This window comes from Vipera berus (genome assembly GCF_964194415.1).
Source record: "Vipera berus genome assembly, chromosome: 1".
NCBI lineage: Eukaryota > Metazoa > Chordata > Lepidosauria > Squamata > Viperidae > Vipera > Vipera berus.
Genome location: NC_138202.1, coordinates 116,825,613 through 116,847,533, shown reverse-complemented (window position 1 = coordinate 116,847,533; position 21,921 = coordinate 116,825,613). Strand labels below are relative to the sequence as shown.

General features: G+C 42.2%; 1 protein-coding gene across 5 annotated transcripts in view; it reads right to left on the bottom strand.

Annotated features, from left to right (window-relative positions):
* SLC19A1 (solute carrier family 19 member 1) overlaps positions 1-16,445 on the bottom strand; it is a 33,391-nt gene extending 16,946 nt beyond the window's left edge. For 2 of the 5 annotated variants that reach the window (XM_081328579.1, XM_081328577.1), the window contains exons 1-2: positions 16,286-16,445; positions 2,057-2,383 (exon numbers count right to left, since the gene is read on the bottom strand). In XM_081328579.1, coding sequence (XP_081184705.1) covers positions 2,057-2,233 — 177 coding nt within the window. In that variant the 5' untranslated portion in view covers positions 2,234-2,383; positions 16,286-16,445. Of the gene's footprint in view, positions 1-2,056; positions 2,384-15,325; positions 15,499-16,285 lie in introns of those variants that run through there. The other 3 variants (XM_081328578.1, XM_081328582.1, XM_081328580.1) reach the window with 3 other exon arrangements.
* Positions 16,446-21,921: the final 5,476 nt, after the last annotated feature.

The following is a 21,921-nucleotide window of genomic DNA, read 5'->3' as shown; positions in this document are numbered from 1 at the left end:
AGGGGTGCTGCGGGTACTGGATTGCCCTACTTTGCATGAGAAGTTGTGATGATCAGTTTACATTACAAAACAATGAAGATCAATGGAGAAAACCAACACTAAAATGTTTACATCTTTTGTAATGACCAAGTGGAATTTGTTCTTCTGGATTTGCCAGCACGAATGTTCAGCATTCCATTGTGAGGCACAGCATAAATGTCTCTGAGTGAAGACACTTATTTCCTGTGGCTCAGCTCTTTCCCTGAAAGTGTGTTAAGGCCAAAAGAGTAAAAAAATCTGGTGAAGGAGGTCTGTCTGGCTAGTTCCATCCCGATCTTAGAGGAAGATAGTGTCCTTTACTTACAGGAAGTAGTCAAATAAAGAACACATTGTTAAGACTTGACTTTAATAAAGCCTCCTTTCGTCTACCCAATAACGATTTCCAAACACAAGTAGAGTTTGTCAAGATTTCAAAAGTGAAGTCCTTTTCAAGGCCACTATGAATTAGCCAGCTTGGAGAAATCAGAAGGCATTCTGCCATTCCCAAACCTTGAATAGGTCCTAATTTCAGATAAACACATTTATAATTTCATTTAAAGAGTTAAGCTATGATCGAGCAAATTAGTATTCTGGCCTAGATGAAATCCTTTAACTTAGAAGAAATCCATAGCTTCGGAACTGCATGAAGCCCCACTCTCAGTCAGTTTTCTGGTGGTCTCAAAGATATCTTGTTACGATTGCACCTTGTCATTCTGAGGTGCAAAACACATGTGTCTAAGTGTGTAGTGTACTGTAAGCACTCAACAGGCATTTCATAAGAAACTAAACTCCCCAAACTGAGCCCTCCTCATATATATGATGTAGCCCTCAAAAATGTTAAATATGGTCTTTGGCCATCTCAATTTTACTCAATTCATGGAATTAGCTGGGAACAACCATTCATTTGATAAAGACAGCAGTGTGATACTCTAAATTTAGCCTTCCATCAGCTCATCAACGGAGTCGGTGCCACAGTTTAGAATGGCAGGAACCAGCTTCAAGCAGATTTCACTAAATTTAGGAGCACCTCAAGCTGTCTAATTCACATGACTTTCTACTTTCTATCATCACCTGTAATTGGCACAAAGTATTAAATGAACCAGAGCTACTACAGGATAATCATGGGGTCCCTTCTACAGAAAAGGTAAAATAAAATAACCTCAAAAGAGGAGGAAAACTTTACAAGGATTTATTTTTTTAATATTCGTAAAGGTTCTCATGTGTGCCGCGTGATATCTTGACAACAACAAAGATCGTATCACGAAGCACAGCCTTCCCAAAGTGTGTCCTCCGGATGCACTTCACCACAAATCCAAACATAGCTATCTTGACTAAAAATGATGAGAACTATTGTCCCATCCATCTGGAGGGATCCAGAATGGAAAGAGTGGTCACAGGAGTTCACTCAAGCAATCGGATTAGGCATTTACCTTGCTAGCTTGCACTGCCAAACTATTTGCTGAATCCAAAGTTAAATCTTAAGTCTCCACTTCAGATTATCAGGGCGACAGGTAGCAGGTATGTTCAGACTTGAGAATCCTTTCAGTTTTATTTTTAACTGAAGAAAAAAGCAGGTCACCCCAGTGCTTTGCTGTCTGCTTTAATAACTACCATTACTGCATTAATATGTTGGAGAAGAATGCAAGCATACACATACTTTTTCTAATTTAACTCAGAAGCAAGCTAGCTCTGTGGAATTATCTTCCCATCTCAGCCCTCATGCTGGCCTTTAGTCACAGAAAGTCTGTGTAGGTCTGTTTGTTCCTAACCCAATCATCCCTCTGTGCTCCCTGAGCCCAGGATCCAAGAGCCAAATAAAAAGAAGGAAAAAAGAAGGATTCATTACTCTTCCCTCCCATGCACTGTTGCAACACACTCTTTACTCCCTCCACTGTCCCATTAACAGAGTCATTCCTAGCATTTTGTCAAAACTATTGCTGCTTGGAAAGTCTTCTGCAAGACCCCACACTTCAGTGCATTCTTCAGACCATTACAGCTAATCTGTCCTGTGTGTGGCTAATACGTCAGATGATCTCACCTCTTCCTTTGTGAAATTCTTCTCAAATCCCAACAGGTAGGGCGTGATGAAGCTCTCCCCAGGTCTAATCTGGCTCATGAAGCCGTAGAAGCAGAGGTAGGTAACAAGGAACTTCCAGCGTGGGTCTGGTGGAGGGTCAGGAGGCTGTTTTTCCATTTTTTCAGCCTCTTCAGACATAGCTCCCTGCTAGCTCCTTGGTCACTTTGAAAAGAAATGGATTCTTTTCAGTGAAGGCTACAATGCTGGATTTATTCTTTGTTCAGTTTCTCTTTTTACTGCTGGGTACAAACTCCAACATGCAGAGGTATATATGCCTCACTGGTATGTCTGAAAGAAAAAAGGAGAGAAGGTGGCACCTCAGGAAATTTCCTGGTGAGAACATCACAAACTAATCCCTACTTTCGTCTTGTCAGGAATGTGCTGGCTTTGCAATATTTCCTGAACAAAACTGTGCTCGGTTTCCACAAATGTCTTCTACGGTCTATTAAATATTTACATGATAACCAGTGACCAATATAGTGGAATGTTTCAAGTCAGCCAGATCAAAATATTCAAAAGGGGGTTGGGGGGGGGAGGGAAATCAGAGAACCCAAATAAAGAAACATGGAACACTGTGGTGAAACAAAGTTTATTTAGCTGGATTGCTGTTTTTATAAATAATAACAAATACTAGTATCATTTCTTCATCTACTACACTTACGTCTTGTCACTGAATAATAATAATAATAAAAAACCTTTATTGTCAAAGTACATGTGTACATTGAGATTAGCTGAGCCTCCCCCCGTGCTCTCTCCCCCCAACACACAGTGACAACAAACCCTCCATCCTACCACACCATGTGAACCAACTACACCACACACCGGCCTCCCAAGTCAATTCTGCATAAGATTATGTCCCATTTAAAAGCCTAACAGCCCAAGGATAAAAGCTATTTTTCAGCCTGTTGGTACGGCTGGCTATATTCCTATATCTCCTACCGGATGGTAGGAGAGTAAAGAGATACCGTCCAGGGTGTGAGTCATCCCTGAGAATCTTCCTCACTCTTCCAAGGCAACGAGCCCTGGCGATGTCATCCAGTGGTGTCAGGGAACAGCCCACAATGTCTTGTGCTGTGCTCACTACCCTCTGTAATACTTTCCTGTCCACGGCTGTCAGACCATCATACCAAACCACAATACCATACGAGAGGACACTCTCTATAGTAGACCGGTAAAAGAGGTCATTAGCTGTTGTTCTACCCTGTTCTTCCGCAAGACCCTAAGAAAGTGAAGCCTCTGTTGGGCCTTTCTAGCCACCTGGGTTGTGTTAACTTTCCAGGTCAGATCTTCACAGAGGTAGACTCCTAGAAATTTAAAGGAGGAAACTCTCTCTACGCAGTCCTCCCCGATGTAAAGTGGGGTAGGTTCCTCCTTTTTTCTCCGGAAGTCTAACACCATCTCTTTCGTCTTGCCGATGTTTAGGTGCAAGTTGTTGTTACTACACCATATGGATAGTTTTTGTACCTCCGCCCTATATGCTGTCTCATCCCCACCTGTAATAAGACCCACCACAGTTGTATCATCTGCGAACTTGATTGTCGCAGTGGATGGGTCAGATGATACACAATCATAAGTGTATAAAGAATACAGTTAGGGACTAAGCACACAGCCCTGTGGCGTGGTGGTGCAAAGCTTCAGGGGGGTGGACAAAGCAGACCCGACCCTCACTGTTTGTAACCGATCCCTAAGAAAGTCTTGAATCCAATCGCAGATGGCGGGGGAGAATTTCAAGTCAGTCAGCTTCTTGATGAGAATGCTCGGCAAAATGGTGTTGAAAGCCGAGCTGTAGTCAACAAAAAGCATCCTGACGTAACTTCCAGGTTTCTCGAGATGACTTGCTACAGAGTGTAAAGCAGTAGCTATGGCATCGTCTGTTCCAGGTTTCTCGAGATGACTTGCTACAGAGTGTAAAGCAGTAGCTATGGCATCGTCTGTCGACCTATTTCCCCTGTAGGCAAATTGATGTTTATCAAAGTCCAGTGGGAGGCATGTCCTAAGATGTTGGAGAACCAATCTTTCGAAGCATTTCATGACTACAGACGTTAATGCAATAGGCCTGTAGTCATTCAGGCACTCAACTGCAGTTTTCTTGGGGACTGGGACAATGGTAGCTGCTTTCAAGCACACTTTCATTACACAACCTCTCTAGGACAGACTAGGAGGCCAAAAAGTCAAGAGCATACAACAGGGGTCTCCAAACTTGGCCACTTTAAGACTTGCGGACTTCAACTCCCAGAATTCCTCAGCCAGTATGGCTGGCTGAGGAATTCTGGGAACTGGAGTCCACAAGTTTTAAAGCAGCCAGGTTTGAAGACCCCTGGCATACAGGGTCCCTCACACTGGAGGAATGAGTTGAATTACACATAAACTCAACAGTAAAATACAGAATAGCATTCTGTCATACAAACTTCTGATAATAGTATTGTACTAATTACTAATTTAAAAAAACACAAAGACTCCTTGAAGTTGACTTTGATGTCTTGTGCCTTCATTTCATATCCACACTTTTTTTTGCCAATGCAGAAATATTTCTGTTGGCTTTTTTTGTGGATTTCCCTGTCTAGCTTACACTGTTGGGCTATCCTTAGAGCAGACATGTCAAACACAAGGCCCGGGGGCCGGATCCGGCCCACGAAGTGGTTTCATGTGGCCCGCGAAGCCATCCTGGAAACAGTGAGGGAACGGCCCCCACTGCCTTGGCCCTGGCCCAGAGACCCTCCTTCTGCCAGAGACCCTCAGATCTGTCCCACTCCTGCCCAGGCTCCCATAGGCACCCTTGATGAAAACGATGTAGAGCTGGCCACGCCCACCCAGTAGGCCATACACACTCTAGCCACGCCCACCCAGTAGGCCACACCCACCCTGGCCATACTCACCTGGCCCCTTGAGGGTAACCGCAATGCTGATGCGGCCCTCAATGAAATTGAGTTTGACACCCCTGCCTTAGAGTGTCTTTCACCTGTGTTCCTCAAGCCTGATTCTCTTTAATCTTGAAACCCAAGGTCAGTTGGAGCTATCGTCTGTGAACACTGGCAATTAGCAAGAATTTATTTCTCAATTCTTATTGGTTCAAGTTTTATCTCATGTGAATCTTATTCTAGTTAGGGGGTTGTCATGTGCTGGGGATAAAGCTGTCTTTGAAGGTTAACTGGAATTTTCAACCACATCACAGGGCTACAAAGAAACTCTCACTAGCATCCAGGAGAAGCTTGCCAAGAAAATTGTTGCTTAATGGTCAAGAACAGGGGTCAAATTGTTGCTTAATGGTCAAGGACAGCCAGCCATGCTGGCTCAGGAATTCTTGGAGTTGAAGTCCACGAGTCATAAAAGAGCCAAGGTTGCCTACCCCTGGTCAAGGAGAAAGTCCTACTTTCTATTAAAGACAAGAAAGGACTGGATAAACATTACCAAGTGATATGGATCAATGATTTAACTCAATAAAAGACAGCTTCCTATTTTCCTAAGAGTTACACTGGCAATTGCAATGTTTTGAAGGGTCTAAAGTTGAGTGCATTTTCCCACTAGCAATTTATAGCATCATCTAAATGAGGGTTTCTTAAATATTTTGCTCTTGCCCACTTTTAAAAATTGAAAGAGGATCCCAAAAAACCTTTTGTATGGATTATATTTATCAATATTTACATATTAACATTTGACACAGTCATAGAATATTTATTGAATCGTGTAAAAAACATTATTAAGCCCATAGTATATTAACAATAATCAAATATTGTTCATGAAAAGCAAATTTTTTAACAAATTAAAGTAACGAGAAGAGTGATATTGATTTAAACATTTGCAAATCTTTAATATCTAGCAAATAAGTTTGATTTCAAAGACCCCTGAGATGGTCTTGGGGGACCCTTAGGGCTCCTTGAGTCACTTTTAGAAATACTGTCCTAGAGTCATCCATTTATCACTGCCCAAATTAACAGCAAAGACATGCTTTCTATTATTTCAACAATGGCCAGTTGATACTATGATGATACTGCAAGTGACTAGTAGGAGAATAGCTTGAAACCTAGTACAAAAATGGCTTGAATAGTCACAATCACACACTCAGAAAAGATTTCAGTTACCACAGGAACCCCCAAAACCTGCAATTAATTACATTTCAGTTACTAAAGACTATAGACTTAAGCTATATGAATACAAAGAGGAAAAATCCCTACGGTCACAAGCAGAATGTTATCTAAAATAAAAACTGAAAAATAGAAAATAAATGAAAAGTTCATCTTCTGTTGTCTCAGAGTTCTACACTTCATTTTCATTGAAGGGTAAATGTCCATCTTATCCACGCCTATTCAGAAATATGCCATGTTCTGCTCAAGAAGGTTTACCAATAATGGATATGGGACTACACCCAGTACATGTTAAATTCATCTTCCCAGTTTTATAGTGACATAGATTTAAAATGTAATGCACAACATACTGACTGGCAAAAGTGAGACATCTAATGTACAACCTCTCTTACCCTCTGCCCATTTTCGCAATCTGTTTCAGTGTTATGGAATGGGTTTCGGAGTTCCTCCAACAAGGAAAAACAAATCATCAAACTATATACAGTATTTAAACCATTCTACATCACTCAGTTATATATGAAAGTTGTACAGCATATGAGAAATGGGTTCTTCATTGCAGAATTTATGCTACCATTTTGCTGCTATTATGGTCCAACTACCAGAGAGAAAACTATTCTACACACATGGATAAAGAAAAGGCAGAGCAGATGGGTGCCATACAGATTTACTAGCAGGATCCAATCTGGGCTAGTAACCGGGATCAGAGATTTAGTCTTCTAAGCTTTCAGATATGTGTTAGAACCCATCAAAAGGGAACGTCTGTCTACAGAATGTGTGCTTTGGGCTATTCTATGCATCGTATTTATGTGGTGCCTTCTTATTGGTTGACTGGTGTGTTGATGGTAGGCTATTGGATGTTGCTTCCTTGTACTGCCAGATCCTCGGCTTCTACGTACCTGATAAGCAGCACTCCTGTTGAATGACAAGTGGCCCATTTTCTAGGCTTCAATCACTTCCCTGTTTTTATGCCTGTTCATCCAACAATCTTAATAGCTACAAAATTCAATGTATGTCTTTGTTCATTGCAATGTGAGGCTACTAATGACTTTGGTTCACCTTGTCTCACTGCTCGCTTATGTTCTTGCAATGTGGTGGTTAGCTTCCTCCCCTTCTGTCCTATATAGTCACAGGGGCAATCCACGTAGTGCAGAGGTCCCCAACCTTTTGGGCACCAGGGACTGGTTCCGTGGAGAAAAGTTTTTCCATGGACCGGAGGGTGCGTGGTTTTGTGTGCTGCATGCATCCCATGGATGGGGCTTTGCTTGTTTGTGCGGAGTGGTTGCTGGCATGCCGCAGCCTGGTAGCGGTCCACGGACCGGGGGTTGGGGACCCCTGAAGTATCTCCCACCTCCAAGCAATCTTTGCAATGTATGATTTGACCTCATATGGTAGCCTCTGAGCAGTATGTGATGCCCACTTGCAGATCTCAGAAGCTGCATTCTACTACTTCTGTAATGTTTTTGATGTATGGCAAGCTGTGCCATATACTAGTTCATTTTATACCTTGTTTTTTATTTTTCTTCTTTGTGTGTTTTGCAAGCATCTTGTAATAAATGCTTGTGGGTATTCTGCCTGAATTGTTCATGTAGGTACCTTCTCTCCAGTTGTTTAGCTTGCTGGGTACTGCAGTGGGTTCTCTTCCTACCATATAGTGTTCTGATGCAACTCTTTTTGTGTTACAGTGTATAGCTGCTGTTGAAATCAAGAAAGTGTGTGTGTCAACTCTACAATGAATCTGGCTGAAGCCATCGTTCTAGGCTGCCACAAGATTGGGAGGGGATGCGGAGGATTTCTGCTGGTCTATAAACATTTTATGTCCCATGGGAACCAAGGTCATTGCTGTCAGTTAGGTGGAGGCATGAGCATTTGGTAAGAAAGCCCTCCAAACTATTCCATTGGGATACATAGTTGCTTGCATAGCATTGGGGTGGGAAGTTTAACTTTGTAATAGTGTTTCACTTTGGAGGCATTTTCAGACTTGGTTTCACTTTTGACCATGCCGATACTGTGTAACCAATAAACAAGTTCTTTGAGGAAATCTCTAGCCTCCGAGTTCTGATTTGTTTGGTCTCATCTATCAGAACCATGATATTGTGGAGTGTTAGTGGCCTTGAGATAAACTGTAGTTTCTAGGATTCTACCTTCCTCCCTGCTGACAAGCAATTTAAAAATGGTAATTGTCTTGCCATTTCTTCCTCCATTGTGAATTGTATGTCTGAGAAGATGGAGTTCAAGAGGATATGAAAGTCTCTCAGCACTTTTCTTTCAATGATGACAAATGTGTCATCCATGTAGCGGCACCAAAATTTAGGTTTGTAGTTTTGAAATGCGTGGGATCCCTTTTATTTGCTCATACATTCCCCTTTTGAATGTGAAGAAGGTATGTTGGCAGTACTGGAGTAGCTTCACGATTTGTGTCCTGGTTAGGTTGTTCTGGTCTGTCTTGTACCCTTCTTCTAGTTTTTTATCTATTACTTCATGTGCTAAGGGAGGAGGGATAGATGTAAATAGGGATACTATGTCAAAGAAGACTATGATCTTGTTAGGAGCCACATTTAAGTCTTGTAGTTTTGTCAAAAATTGTGTGGATGATGTGGCCATGCTGTTTGAGGGTGGGGTCAGGAAATTTAACCAAGGAGGGGCTCCAGCTTGGAAGACTAAACCCCTGGTCCCGGTGACCGACCCCAGATTGTATCCCGTAACACTATCCTGGGACATGTACATTTACCATCATTCATTTACTATGAATTGGTTGCCCCGGCATATGAGTTAGTGGGGAAATGATCAAATATATCTGTTAAGAGATCAATATTCTAATTGGATCCCACCTTCACCCTCCTCCAGCTTAAACTACATTATTTTATACAGTAGTTCCTCTGTTTCGGGTTTTGTTCAGGTTTTACCCGTTGACAGAAAAGCTATTCCCAAGTATTACCATCTCTTTTAGAGTTGTCTTAGCATATCCCTTAAGGAAAAAATATGAAGTACAAAACACATGGAGATCTCTAGGAAGCAATTACTAATACACTGGTTTTTACCTCTCTCTGCTCTCTGTCTTTAAAGCCTGATCAGCTGCCCGTTTCTGTTTCCTAAAAGACTGTTTCTGACTACTCTGGAAGGTGAGTGTTTATGATTTCGCAAAGGTTTCAGTCGTTCCAAGATGCACTCCAACCAGTCAGCCTCTTCCCAAAGTTATGGAAAATGAATAGTTGAGTTCATCTTATCTCTCTAAGATCTTTATAATGTGCTCAATCCAACAAAGTATATTAGCAGCCCCCTCCTCCAATCCTACAAAGTCAAGCTTAAAAAGCCACAATAATTCCTTTTATAAAAAGAAACCATCGGATGCCACCTCCTAAAATTCTGAAATCCAAAGTTGGATTTTTCTCACTACTGCTACATATTAAATTTAGCCAAAGGACCATTTAAAAAGAAAAAGTGGAAGACTAGATTTAACCATTCAATTACTGCTTTGTCAGTTTATTTCCTAAATAAATAAACAGCACATATGAACATTACAGGTGACCACCTCAGAGCAAAGTTCAGACCTGCTTAATTGCACAAGATAGAAATAATTTAACTCATTCTCCAAGTTAATACGCATAACTCATTTTATCGCACTATGCTTTATTATGTTTCACAGATATTGATTTTTATTTTTTTTACAAATTGAATTAAATCTTTTTAGCAATAATTTTGTAATTAAGTATGCATTTTGGTTTTTTTAGACATAATGCTATTGCACACTTAGTAGACTGCAACATGGGGCAAACCTAACTTTTATATGCACGGGAATCACAAATTTGTATTACACGAACCCCACAGTATCTGTGAGATATGCCTGTAGTTACCTTTATCTTGAAAACAAACCTTTACTCTGATTCAAGTATGTTGTATTTTATGGCCAGCAGTTTGATGCTAATTAAGTCTTTATTATCCATTACCTTTTTTCTCTTAAGCACACCCTGCACTTAAGCCAGAGGACCCCAACCCCTGGCCTGAGGCCCACTACTGGGCCGTGGCCTGTTCAAAACCGGGCCGCGGGAGACATGGGCCAGTGTGCACAGATGAAGCTCCAGTCTTGTGAGTGGCTAACAACCAGATGACTGCAAAGGAATATAAATTCTTCATTTCCCCCCTCCCTCCCTCCCAACCATGCAGTCAGAACTGAAGAAGCTTCTTGGGTGTGCTGTGCAGGCTCTGAGGTTTTTCTTGATTAAAAAACCCAGGAAACCAGAAGTTGCCTTCAAGCTTTATGTTTTTATTCAGCTGAACAAAGACAGGCTCCTCTAAAAGAGAGAAAGCCCTGAATGTCAGAAAATCCCTGTTTTTATACTTTTTTTGTTTTTAGATTTTGGCTTGCAAGTGAGCTAACCAAAGTTAGGCTTGCTTAATGTATGGATGAGGAACCCACCAGGAAACAGCAGGGCTATAAACTAAACTAAGCAGTCTTCAGAACATTCCAGCAGGAATCAGTGGTAAGCCAACTTCCATACTGTTTCCTGTAAAGCTACAGAGACCTCACTTTTATGAAGTTTCCAGGGGCTGACTTTGACCCAAAGCAGAGCTTACATTACATACTCACCATTAATTGAGATAAACGGGGCTTGATGCCAATGTAAACAAGTCCTAGTCTGAAATCCTATGCCAACCTCCTTGGGTTAAACAAACTCAATGTACTTATAAAACCAGAGCAAATATGCTCCCAGATATACTGTTAATCTCTCCAAGACATTTTTGTTTAGGGGACATAGAAATGGTGTCCTTCAATAGCCATTAAAACAGGCATTAAAACTAACACAAGGAAATAAAAAATACTGGGTAGATTTGAACTTGATAAGTGTCCTACAGGAATCCACAGGCCTGAATTTTTCATGACTAACAAGCTTCACAGATTCTGATGCCATCGATCTATTCTGTAGTATGAATAAATCTGAATGTTACCCAATGATGTTGTTCTAAGTTAAACGAAAAATTCCACATTGCAGTAAAATTAAAATAATGAGTTTTTTAATGTGTATAAATTGAAGGCACTTTGTCTTTCTCCACCCAAACACACATGCAGGCACATGGAGCAGTATTCCAGTATTTGAGGGGGTCACGTTATTCACCAAAGCACCAGAGGGCAGGACAAGAAACAATAGTTGGAAACTGATCAAAGAGAGAAGCAACCTAGAATTAAGGAGAAAGTTCCTGATCGTGAGGACAATCAACCAGTGGAACAGCTTGCCTCCAGAAATTGTGAGTGCTCCATCATTGGAGGTTTTTAAGAAGAGACTACTAGACAGTCACTTGTCTGAGATGGTATAGGTTCTCCTGCTTGAGCAGGGGGCTGGACTAGAAGACCTCCAAGGTCCTATTCTATTCTATTCTATTCTATTCTATTCTATTCTATTCTATTCTATTCTATTCTATTCTATTCTATTCTATTCTATTCTATTCTATTCTATTATTGATTCAGAACAAAAATGCATATATCAGGAAACTCTCTCAAAAGGATAAGAACTATCACCTAAATTGATAACTGAACCATTAACTTCCAACTGAACTTTTAACCCACAGTGGTAACTGAGTCACTCACTTCCAATAATGAAAAGCACTCGGAAAATATGTTCCTAAAAATCAGAAGATTTAAACTAAATGTTTATCCTACTTTCTTTAATTTGTAATCAATGCAAGTTACATTTTTCAAGCAATCAAGCAGGGCAATTCTATGGCCCTTCGATTCCAGCAGTCACTATGGCTTAGTTACCCCAGCTTGATGTATGAAATTTGTTTTTGCAGAGCACACAAGCCCCTTCCTATATTAGCTGTTCTGAATGCCAGTTTGTCACTGGCCCCATTCAAAACAGAGGCCATCCTTCTCAGAGGCCATCTTCTCCTGCGCAATCTCACCAACTGACTATGACCGCCCAGCATCCGAAGCACACTTTGCATGCACAGGGGAAGAAGGCTTCTCTCTGGCGCCAGCCATAACTGGATGACCATGGAATCTCTGAAGAAGGATGAGCTATTTCCACATAGTGCGGTGAATCTTATGATTGCGAGCGAGTTTGGTTTGCTCTTTCCCTGAAGTGCTTTTAGGGTTTTATTATTGTTTCTTTGGCTACCTCAGGGGTAGGCAACCTCGGCTCTTTTATGACTCATGGACTTCAACTCCCAGAATTCCTGAGCCAGCCAAGCCAAGTCCATGAGTCATAAAAGAGCCGAGGTTGCCTACCCCTGGGCTACCTGTTTGATTATTTGGATTTTCTTTTCAATTCTAATATGTAAAACAACTAGAGTTGCTTCTGTGCCTGGGCCAGCATGTTGCTGAAGTGTATGTATAGGAGGAAGTAAAAAAGTCATGAGGGCACCCCTTTTTTATGTGTGTCACAGATATCACACAGATAGTCTTTGACATACAACCAGTCATTTAATGACCGTTCAAAGTTACAGCAGAAGTGAAAAAAAGTGACATGACCAGTTTTCATGCTTATAACCATTGCAGCACCCCAGTCACATGATCAAACTACAAGTACTTGGCAACCAACATGTATTTACAATAGTTGCAGCATCCCAGGGTCCTGGGATTGTCATTTGCAACCTTCCTAGAAAATTTCTGACAAACAAAGTCAATGAGGGAAACCAGATTTGCTTAACAACCGCATGATTCACTTAGCTGTAGTGATTCGCTTAACCACCATGGCAAGAAGATAATAAAATGGGATGTGGCTCCTTAACAACTTCCTTGCTTAGCAACAGAGGTTTTTGGGCTCAATTGTGGCTGTAAGTTGAGGATTACCTGTACACATAAAATAAGACGGCTTTAATTGCGCAGTCATAGCTGCCATTTTCACTTCATTCTGAATCCCCATCCTTGCAGTTGTCTCTAAAATTAGTTAAATAAATGAAAATTGTTTTCTCATAACATACAAGATGTTCATTTTTGTCTATGTAGTTCTCCATACTCACTCTGGAAATTCATCTCTTAGGTGTTGGTGGATTATTTTTAACTTTCAAATTATTTTTTCTCTGTTAATTCCATAAACATTTTCTTTAGTTTCCTTTCTTCTATCACCACAGTTCATAATCTATCCTGGAAATCAGCTCCCCACACCCTGCTAAATTTTTGCCAGTTTCATAATTGTGTCATTTGTCCTACAGGGTTCCTAGTTTAAATATGTGAAATAAACAGTTAAAAAAAACTCTGCCCAGTAAACATGCACAGAAACCCAGCCAGGAACCAGACAGCTAGATAAGGTTTATGGGGCAACTTCTAGAAAGTAATAAACACAAAGGCAACAGTCAACTAGCCACCACCTACCTGCCAGGTCATTAGAAGTGGCTTAACCCCAATTAATCCTAGTAAGTAGCATTTATGAGTGATTGCTTGCACACTTTGCACACCTAAGCTTTTTGCAACAAAGATATGAATTTTGCTCAGTCACAATTCAAGACTAAGGTATCTATTGTAATAAAAGGAAAAAAAAACAGACATTGTTTAACATGGGTATTAGTGTTTTAACTTGGCCTTGCCTTCTTAACCACAAACATTGCCTCAACCTACCTAAGACAGGACTCTCCGCCTTTGTCTCAGTCCAACAATTTTCTAGCACAAAGGTAAAAACGTGTCACCCTAGAACAGGGGTCAGCAACCTGAAACAGTGAAAGAGCCACTCGGAACCGGTTCCCTCACAAAAGGAAAAACTGGGAGCCGCAAAAAAGTGTGTGCGCATGCGCGTACATGCGTGCATGCGCAGAACAGGGTTTGACTGAAGAGTGGAGCCAAGGCAGATAGGCACCTACCCTGCATATTTGAATTGATTGGTTGAACTTTTTTAGTCCCACTTTTTTTTTTTTGGACTACACATAGCAGAGGACTGGGAGCCGCAGTAGACAGCTGAAAGAGCCGCATGCGGCTCCGGAGCCGCGGGTTGCAGACCTGTGCCCTAGAAGATGATGAACTGCAAATTCCATTTCCCTGACTTAGCAGGGCCAATGGTGAGATATTAAGAGATCTGGAGTACACCAACATCTGAAGATGTTCCTACTGTACTGTCCATATGCATGTTAGCACAATCATTTGCCAATTCTACAGTAGCAGGTCTAATCTGACTCTTGACTGGGCCATACACGCTAGTGTGCATTATTGTCCAAAATCATAAAGCAAATCAGGATTAGTCTCCCTTGTTGTGTAGAAAAGACAGCGCACAGTTAACACTCATTCTGGCCTTGTTCCAACAGTGCACACAGATGGTAGACAAAGTAGCCTGTTGCAGCATTAACAGATCACATGGCACTTAAAGACTAAATCTTTATTATAACTTTATCATGCATATACTGAAACTACTGCCCAACAATCTGAAACCACAATCTTAAACTTAAGAAGGAATAAATCTTATGAAATGCAATGAAATCTGTTACAAGTAAGGACAATTTCAGGGTTTTTAGCCTATCAAGAAGGCTAAAGCCTCTTTAATTTAGCTAGGTTTTTCAGCCATGAATGGCTCTTAAATGCATGCATTGTTTTGTTATTACGTGTCCTTAAAATATAACATTAGTTGCATTTGATAAAGTGGGGCCTTAGCTGAACTTGCTGTATAGAATAACTGTTGAAAGATGCCTAATTATTTTAAACATTCCAATTTAGTTGCCTTTGATATACTAGTTTTCTCTATCTTTTTAAAAAATGTTAAGAGGCACAAATGGATAATTAAACAAAATGTTTTCAATTCATAAGGGATAGCTACCACTCCCAAATAAGATAAAGCTTTGAATACAGTCACTTGCCCTTTCCTAATCTTCGTTTCCCAGTAAGATTACGGCTGTGCATTCCGGACCAGATGCTTCGGTCCCCTGTATCTTCTCTTTATCACAGAAATAATGAACAATTAGCGGGGAATGCAAACGCGGCAAACTAAATTCCTATGCTCGTGTTATGCACTATAGTCCAGCTTAGTGCAAGTGCACCATGTTGCACTTGTTCCGCACCCAGTAAACAAGAAGTGCTCACCATTCCCACGCACCCTCCTTCCCTCATTAAAAAAGATAAATAACCTGGATAAGACACTTTGGTGTCCTGTAGCTTCCAGGTGGCCCGTGGATATAATCCGCCAGCCTAAGCTGCTGCTTCCCCACGACTGGCCCGCGTGGTGCTCTGCCTTACCTCACTCGCTCAATCCGTTGACTCGCGTTCAGCCTTCCTCTGCTTTCTGAACGGGACACGACTCCCTCACTTACTACGCGAGAGACATCCCTCGCTGCAGGCTCTTAACGCACAGATCTATAGCCCAGAGCCAGACTAATCCGCAGTTGTCGCACGTGGAAGGCGGCAAGGACTCACAGCTCCTGGGAAGTGTAGTTCTTACTGTGGGCAGGCCAGGGCAAGAGCGCGATTAAACTACCATTCCCACAATGCAAAGCAGGGCGGAAAAGGTACAGTAGAAATATGAGCAGTAGAAATATGTAAACAGATCCCACTCCCTATACCAGGGGTCGGCAACCTCGGCTCTTAGCATAGCTGGCTCAGGAATTCTGGGAGTTGAAGTCCACGAGTCATAAAAGAGCCGAGGTTGCCGACCCCTGCCCTATACAGTATTTTAAAATCAACAGTAGTTCGGTGACCCTCTCAAGTGTTGGTCTTCGAAAGCGAAACCTGTTCTCAAGGCAGCAGCAAAATCAGTGTTTATTTTGCCAGCTAATGTTCGACTAATGCCTTGATCTTTTAACCGCAGAAGGCGAAGCGTCCTGTTTGGAATAAAGTTATAATCGCGCTCCCGAATATTGTCCCGCTGTTCTTGCTCTCCGGTTGCAATTCAGAATCGTTTCCTTGGTGATAACTCTGTGATTATATTCGTATAACACTGGAAGCCGCATATCATTGGCAGACTCACGTTGGCTTTGTTTATATACAATAGGCTAAGAGCACTTTGCATTGTTATAATCGTGATCCACCTTCCTAAGATTTAAGTAACTTTTAAAATGCAAAGCGGCTTTTGTTAAGATTACGCATTCGTTTACTTTCGATATGTTTTTGTTTCTCCCTTTTAAGATAACACGTCGCAATTATAAAGCACGCAAATGGAAAGGGGCAGGGAAAGAAGGACAAATGACACATTTTACTTACAATTAAAGTAACACAAATGGCCACAATCCATCTAATCCTCTTCTTAATCTAGAGTCTAAAGTTATTTCTAATGTTGGGGTGAAGATAATTCCATTTCCCGGCTCTTTATCCACAAAACAGGGTGCCTGGCTTGGGTAGTGAGGTTGTTGAAGGAGTTTTATAGTCAAGGCTTGCGGAAGAACAGCCCACTTGAACTTGATGAGTTACTTCCCTGCCCTTGTAGCCGCTGGACTTGTCCACTAGAGTTCACAAGCGTCCCATCTTTAAACCGTTAGCTGATTAAACAAAGTAGACAGAGTTGGTGTACAGTTTCTCCAACCTGAGCCAAGCTTGTCTGAGGACAGTTGCGACCGACTCTTAAATTTACATTGCAAAGGAATAAGAACACCCCCCACCCAGTCGACCTCAACTCCTTTTGATTGCATTCCCATGCAGTTTTTTTGGTGGCACTACCTAAGTGGCTTATTGTTACTTTCTTCGCAGATATTTTTTCAACTCCCAGGAGTCACCCATCCAAAAGCCTGTCTCTCGACTTCCTAAAAAGAGAGAGAGGAGGAAAGCAGAGCTCGACTCTCGATTGGGAGATTTTTGCGTAATTCTTTAACAACGTTCTGAGATGTATCTTTAGCTTCAGACTCGGGAGGCTTGTTCTTTCTCATGGCAGAAAATAAGGATGTAAAAAAAGGGGTTGGCAGTTTATTTTCCAATTACCCTGCATTGGTCAGTTTCAATAATTTCTCCTTGCTTCCCCTAAACCAGGGGTGTCAAACTCAATTTCATTGAGGGCTGCATCAGCATTGCGGTTGCCCTCAAGGGGCCAGGTGGGTATGGCCAGGGTAGGCGTGGCCTGGGTGGGCGTGGCTAGAGGGCATATGGCCTACTGGGTGGGCATGGCCAGCTCTACATCGTTGGCATCAAAGGTACCTATGGGGGCCTGGGCAGGAGTGCAAGAGATCTGAGGGTCTGTGGCAGAAGGAGGGTCTCTGGGCCAGGGCCAAGGCAGTGGGGGCCGTTCCCTCACTGTTTCCAGGATGGCTTCGCGGGCCACATGAAACCACTTTGCAGGCCGGATCCGGCCCCTGGGCCTTTTGTTTGACATGTCTGCCCTAAACTAAGAGTCCACTTCAGGACTCCCTCCACTCTGGAACAATTTTTCCCAGAATCTTCAGGAAGGGCATCTGGCCAGTAAATGCTCAGCGCCATCCAGTCTCACTGACTCTACCCAGAATTAAGGGATTAGAGGGTTGTAAAAACAAAAAACAAAAAACACGGGGAGTTTCCCCATAGGGTGTTTTGTGTGTGTGCCTGCCTGTGCCTTTATGTCAGTTTTTGACTCTTGGCAGCTGCCTGGACAAGCCCCTGACTTTTTCTTGGCAAGGTTGTTCAGAACTGATTTGGCCTTGCCTGCTTCCTATGGCTGAGGGAGAGACTGACTGACCCAAGGTCACCCAGATGGCTTTGTGTCTAAGGCAGAACTAGAACTCACTGCTCTCCTGGGTTCTAGCCTGGTGCCTGCACCACTGTACCAAATAGTTCTTACAATTATGTTTACTTCATATTATTTTAAATTAGGACATTCTGTGGAAGAAGGGCAGATAAACCACCTGAGAGAAATTAGAGAAATTCTGGAAAGTCCCTTTAACAATGCATGGCTTAATATATTCTGGCTACCTCAAGCGGTTATCCTAAGATGTTGCTTCATAACTCTGTTGCAGCTCCCTTCCTGTGGCGCACCATCCTTCTGGAGATTCAGATGGATCTAACCTTACCAGCCTTAGGCAAAGCACTAAAAATCCTGACTAACCCCCCCATCCCCCAGAAGTGAGCTCTATTAGTTGATTGGTTTTAATGTTGTTGTAGTAGTAGTTGTAAGTTGTGAGTAATTTCCAACCTCTGACAATTGCTATCTGAATTGTTTAATTTTATTGTTTGTTTCTAATTTTTGTGCACTGCCCAGAGTCCTTCCTATGAGACAGATGGCTACACAAATCATTTACATAAATGCATTTAAGTAAGTAATCCCAGACTGTTACCGTCCTCTAAATCTGGGGGGAGGGGAAGATCACCCACGCTTTCATTCAGAGACGAATTTTCCACCAGTGCTTTACTCTGGAAAAACAAAGAAGAAGCACCTTTTCCATTTCCTGTAGCTAGCGGAGAGGCCTGGTCAGCAAAATTCCTGGTTAGAATGAGAATAGGCCATAAGTTGTTTATTATCTTCTAGGTCAGGGCTTTTCAACCTTTGTACCACTTTTAGGACATGGCAACATCCGAGTACCACCAGTTTCCTAGCAAGGTGTCAAAAACTTGATGACCCCCCCCAAAAAGGAAAAAAGGGATGAAGTACAGGTAGTCCTCAATTTACAACAGTTTGCTTAGTGACTGTTCGAAGTTACAATAGCAATGAAAAAAGTGCCCCACAAGCCACAGCCGAGCAAGACACCTGCCTGCCCGCCCGGCGGCGCTCTTCCTCCTGTCCAAGATTTTCATTGTTGTGAGCATTTCTGTTGAGGATTGGCAGCGGGGGTGGGGTGGAGGGGTGTTTGGTTTTTATTCCACCCCTCTGCTGGGTGGTTGCAGCAGGTTTTGGTCACTTCAAATGACCTGGGGGACTGTGACTGTCATAAACATGAATCAGTTGCCAAGCATTTGAATGTAAATCACAAGACCCTGGAGATGCTGCAACATTCCAGCTGATCAGCGCTTCTTCTGGGCTCAGTAGAAGCTGGAGCCTGGCGCTGATCCTGGCACTTCCGCTGAGCCCTGACAGCCCTGCAGCTCCAGCCGTCTCTCACTCAGGCTTGTGCAGTCCTGTCATTCCCCTCCCCCACTACCACTTTTCTAGGATGGTCACGTACCACCTGCCAGGTGTCAATGTACCACAGGTGGTACCCGTACCACTGGTTGAAAAGCCCTGTTTTAGGTTAAGATTAAGGAGCTAATTGAGGGTGGAAGACATAGGGAAAAAAACCTTGAGGCTTGCAAGGATAGCACTTCCTCCTCCACCTTTCCTAGCTAGTCTTTCAGTCTGGAATTCACATAGTGGCATGAACACAATAAAGGTAGAACAAAACAGGACTCAATTACAAAGGAACTGTCCTGATGAGTCCTTAATGCACACAATATTTGTTTTGCCTTCCAATCAGCCTTAACCACCACACCAAACTAAGCTCTCATAAACAATTGTAAATACTCTAAATCTCTTTTAAGTCCTCATTCCCCTTGATGGCCAAGGATGGCTTCCTTCTTCTTGGAATCTTGAGTTTTTTTCTCTTCCTTCCAGACAGTCCCAAAGTCAGACTTTCCCTATTTGGGCAACATGACACCAGCTGATGGATCTTTTTCCCAGTGGCTTGGCCAGTCCATTAAAGCTAAAGGAGAAAAAAAAACATTGCTTGTAAGCAGGGCTTTTTTCCTCATAGAACGCTCAGAACGGAGTTCCGGCACCTTTTTTGGATGGAACCTTGTAGGGTAGGCAAGGCGGGTTGTATGACGTGTGAGTTCCGGCACCTTTTTCTTTTACAAAAAAAGCACTGCTTGTAAGCAGGAGAACCCTATTCAGCGGTGACTCTGAACAACCCTAGAGAGGAAGGAGAGGGTTTAGCAAGAGAGACAACAGCTTTTGTACACATGCATACACAAACACACATACCTTTTCTCTTTTTATCCACCTAGCTTTTCAGCCCTGGCTCTGAGATGGCGAGTTTAATGATTGCTGAGATCACATCTTCAACATTTTCTATTTATTCTCTACACCTCTCTTTTCCAATCAATTTCAGGTCGACTGGAACCTTCATTTTACGACCACCTTGCTGCTGAGGCAGCCTGGAGGTGACATCTCTAGCAAATGGGGAAGGGAGGGGAGTCTTGAGTTGGTTGAAATACTGAAACTACAGTATTTTATGATGCGTTATTATGATCTTTCAAAATTCTTCCAACTGATGATTTATGACATTTTTTGTGGCAGTCATCAAGTGAATCACCACGGTGGTTAAGGAAATGCCGTGGTCATTTACAAATCCTTTGTCTGCAATGTGCATTTTTTGTCAGAAACCAAAAGTAAATGCCAGTTTCCAGCAAAAAACAATGGAAATTGTGGTCGTGTGATAGAGCAGCACACTGAAAAGGGGCATAAATGCAGTGGTGGATTCAGCCAGTTCGCACCAGTTCGGTAGAACCAGTAGCTAATTTTTTTGTTGCCCAGGCCCAGAATGGACTTCCGGAAGTGGCATCCACACAGAGAACCGGTTGTTCACATATTTGAATCCCACCACTGCATAAATGTAGGCTAGTTGCCAAGTGGCCCAAATGCAATCATGTGACCATGGGGGGGGCGGGGCAGAATGGGAAGCAGAGCTCAGAATTCAAGCCGTAAGTAGCCCTGGGGAAGTCCGTCATAACTTCAAATGGTCACTAAATGACTGGTCGTAAACTGAGGACTACCTATAGCCACAAGGAGACACGAAGGCTCAGAAAGACTGGTAGCTCATCCCCATGCAGTTCTTCTCTAGGTAGAAAGCAAGCAAGCACAATTATAAGTAGGCACAGATGGTATCAGTGCAACTAAAAAAAGCAGCTGCTGAAGCGTAGCTGAAAGCTGGATCCTCAAGTTTTGAAATCATTCCCTCCCTCTCCTTTTAGTTTTTTTCCTCCCTTCTTCCTGTTTGTTCAGTTACTGTGGTCCATATCCTGAGCTGCATTCTTAGTTTCACCTAGGGCTTTCAACAGAAAATGGGCTTTCAACTGGTAGTCCTCGATTTACAACAATGGCCATTCAAAGTTACCATGGCACTGAAAAAAAATGATATTTGACCCTTTTTCAAAGTTACGACCTTTGCAGCATCCCCATGTGATCAAATTTCAGGTGCTTGGCAATTGATTCATATACTGTATATGCTGTGTCCCAGGGTCATGTGATCATGCAACCTTCTGACAAGCAAAATCAATGGGGAAGCCAGATTCACTTAACAACCAGATTACTAACTTATCAACTGCAGTGATTCACCTAACAACTGAGGCAAGAAAGGTTGTAAAACAGGGCAAAACTCACTTAACAAATGTCTCACTTAGCAACAGAAATCTTAGTCTCAATTGTGGCCGTACTATCTGTAAAGCCTGATAGGTTCAGTAAAGAATATTATAGGATTAAGATTATGAATAAAATATATTTGTAAAGGGTGTCAAATAAAGAGGAGGATCAGTTCATGGATTATACTATTTGTGGTTCATTGCATAAAACACATTAGTTAGGTTCACACAACACACTAAATGCTCACATGTGTATCAACATTGGTATTACTTTAAATGTTCTATCGAAATTAATGGCAAAGTGCAACTCAATTGTTTTGCAGGAGAATGGCATAGAAATACAATCAATCAATTGAAAAGTATATGAGAAGGAAGCCATTTGCAAATTACTGGACAGTGTTACCAAGGAAACAACATGGACAAGTCCTTTATCCCAAAGATGCTTTTTCACGAGGCAACTAGACTTTCTTGTTTTTCTTTGAAGACGTTTTGCTTCTCATCCATATGTGGTCTGGGCTGAGGTTGGTTCTGTCGTCTAAGGTGTGCTGTCTTGCTACAATGTGCCATGATGGACCTCTGCCTGACCATTACCTATTTTAAATACAGTG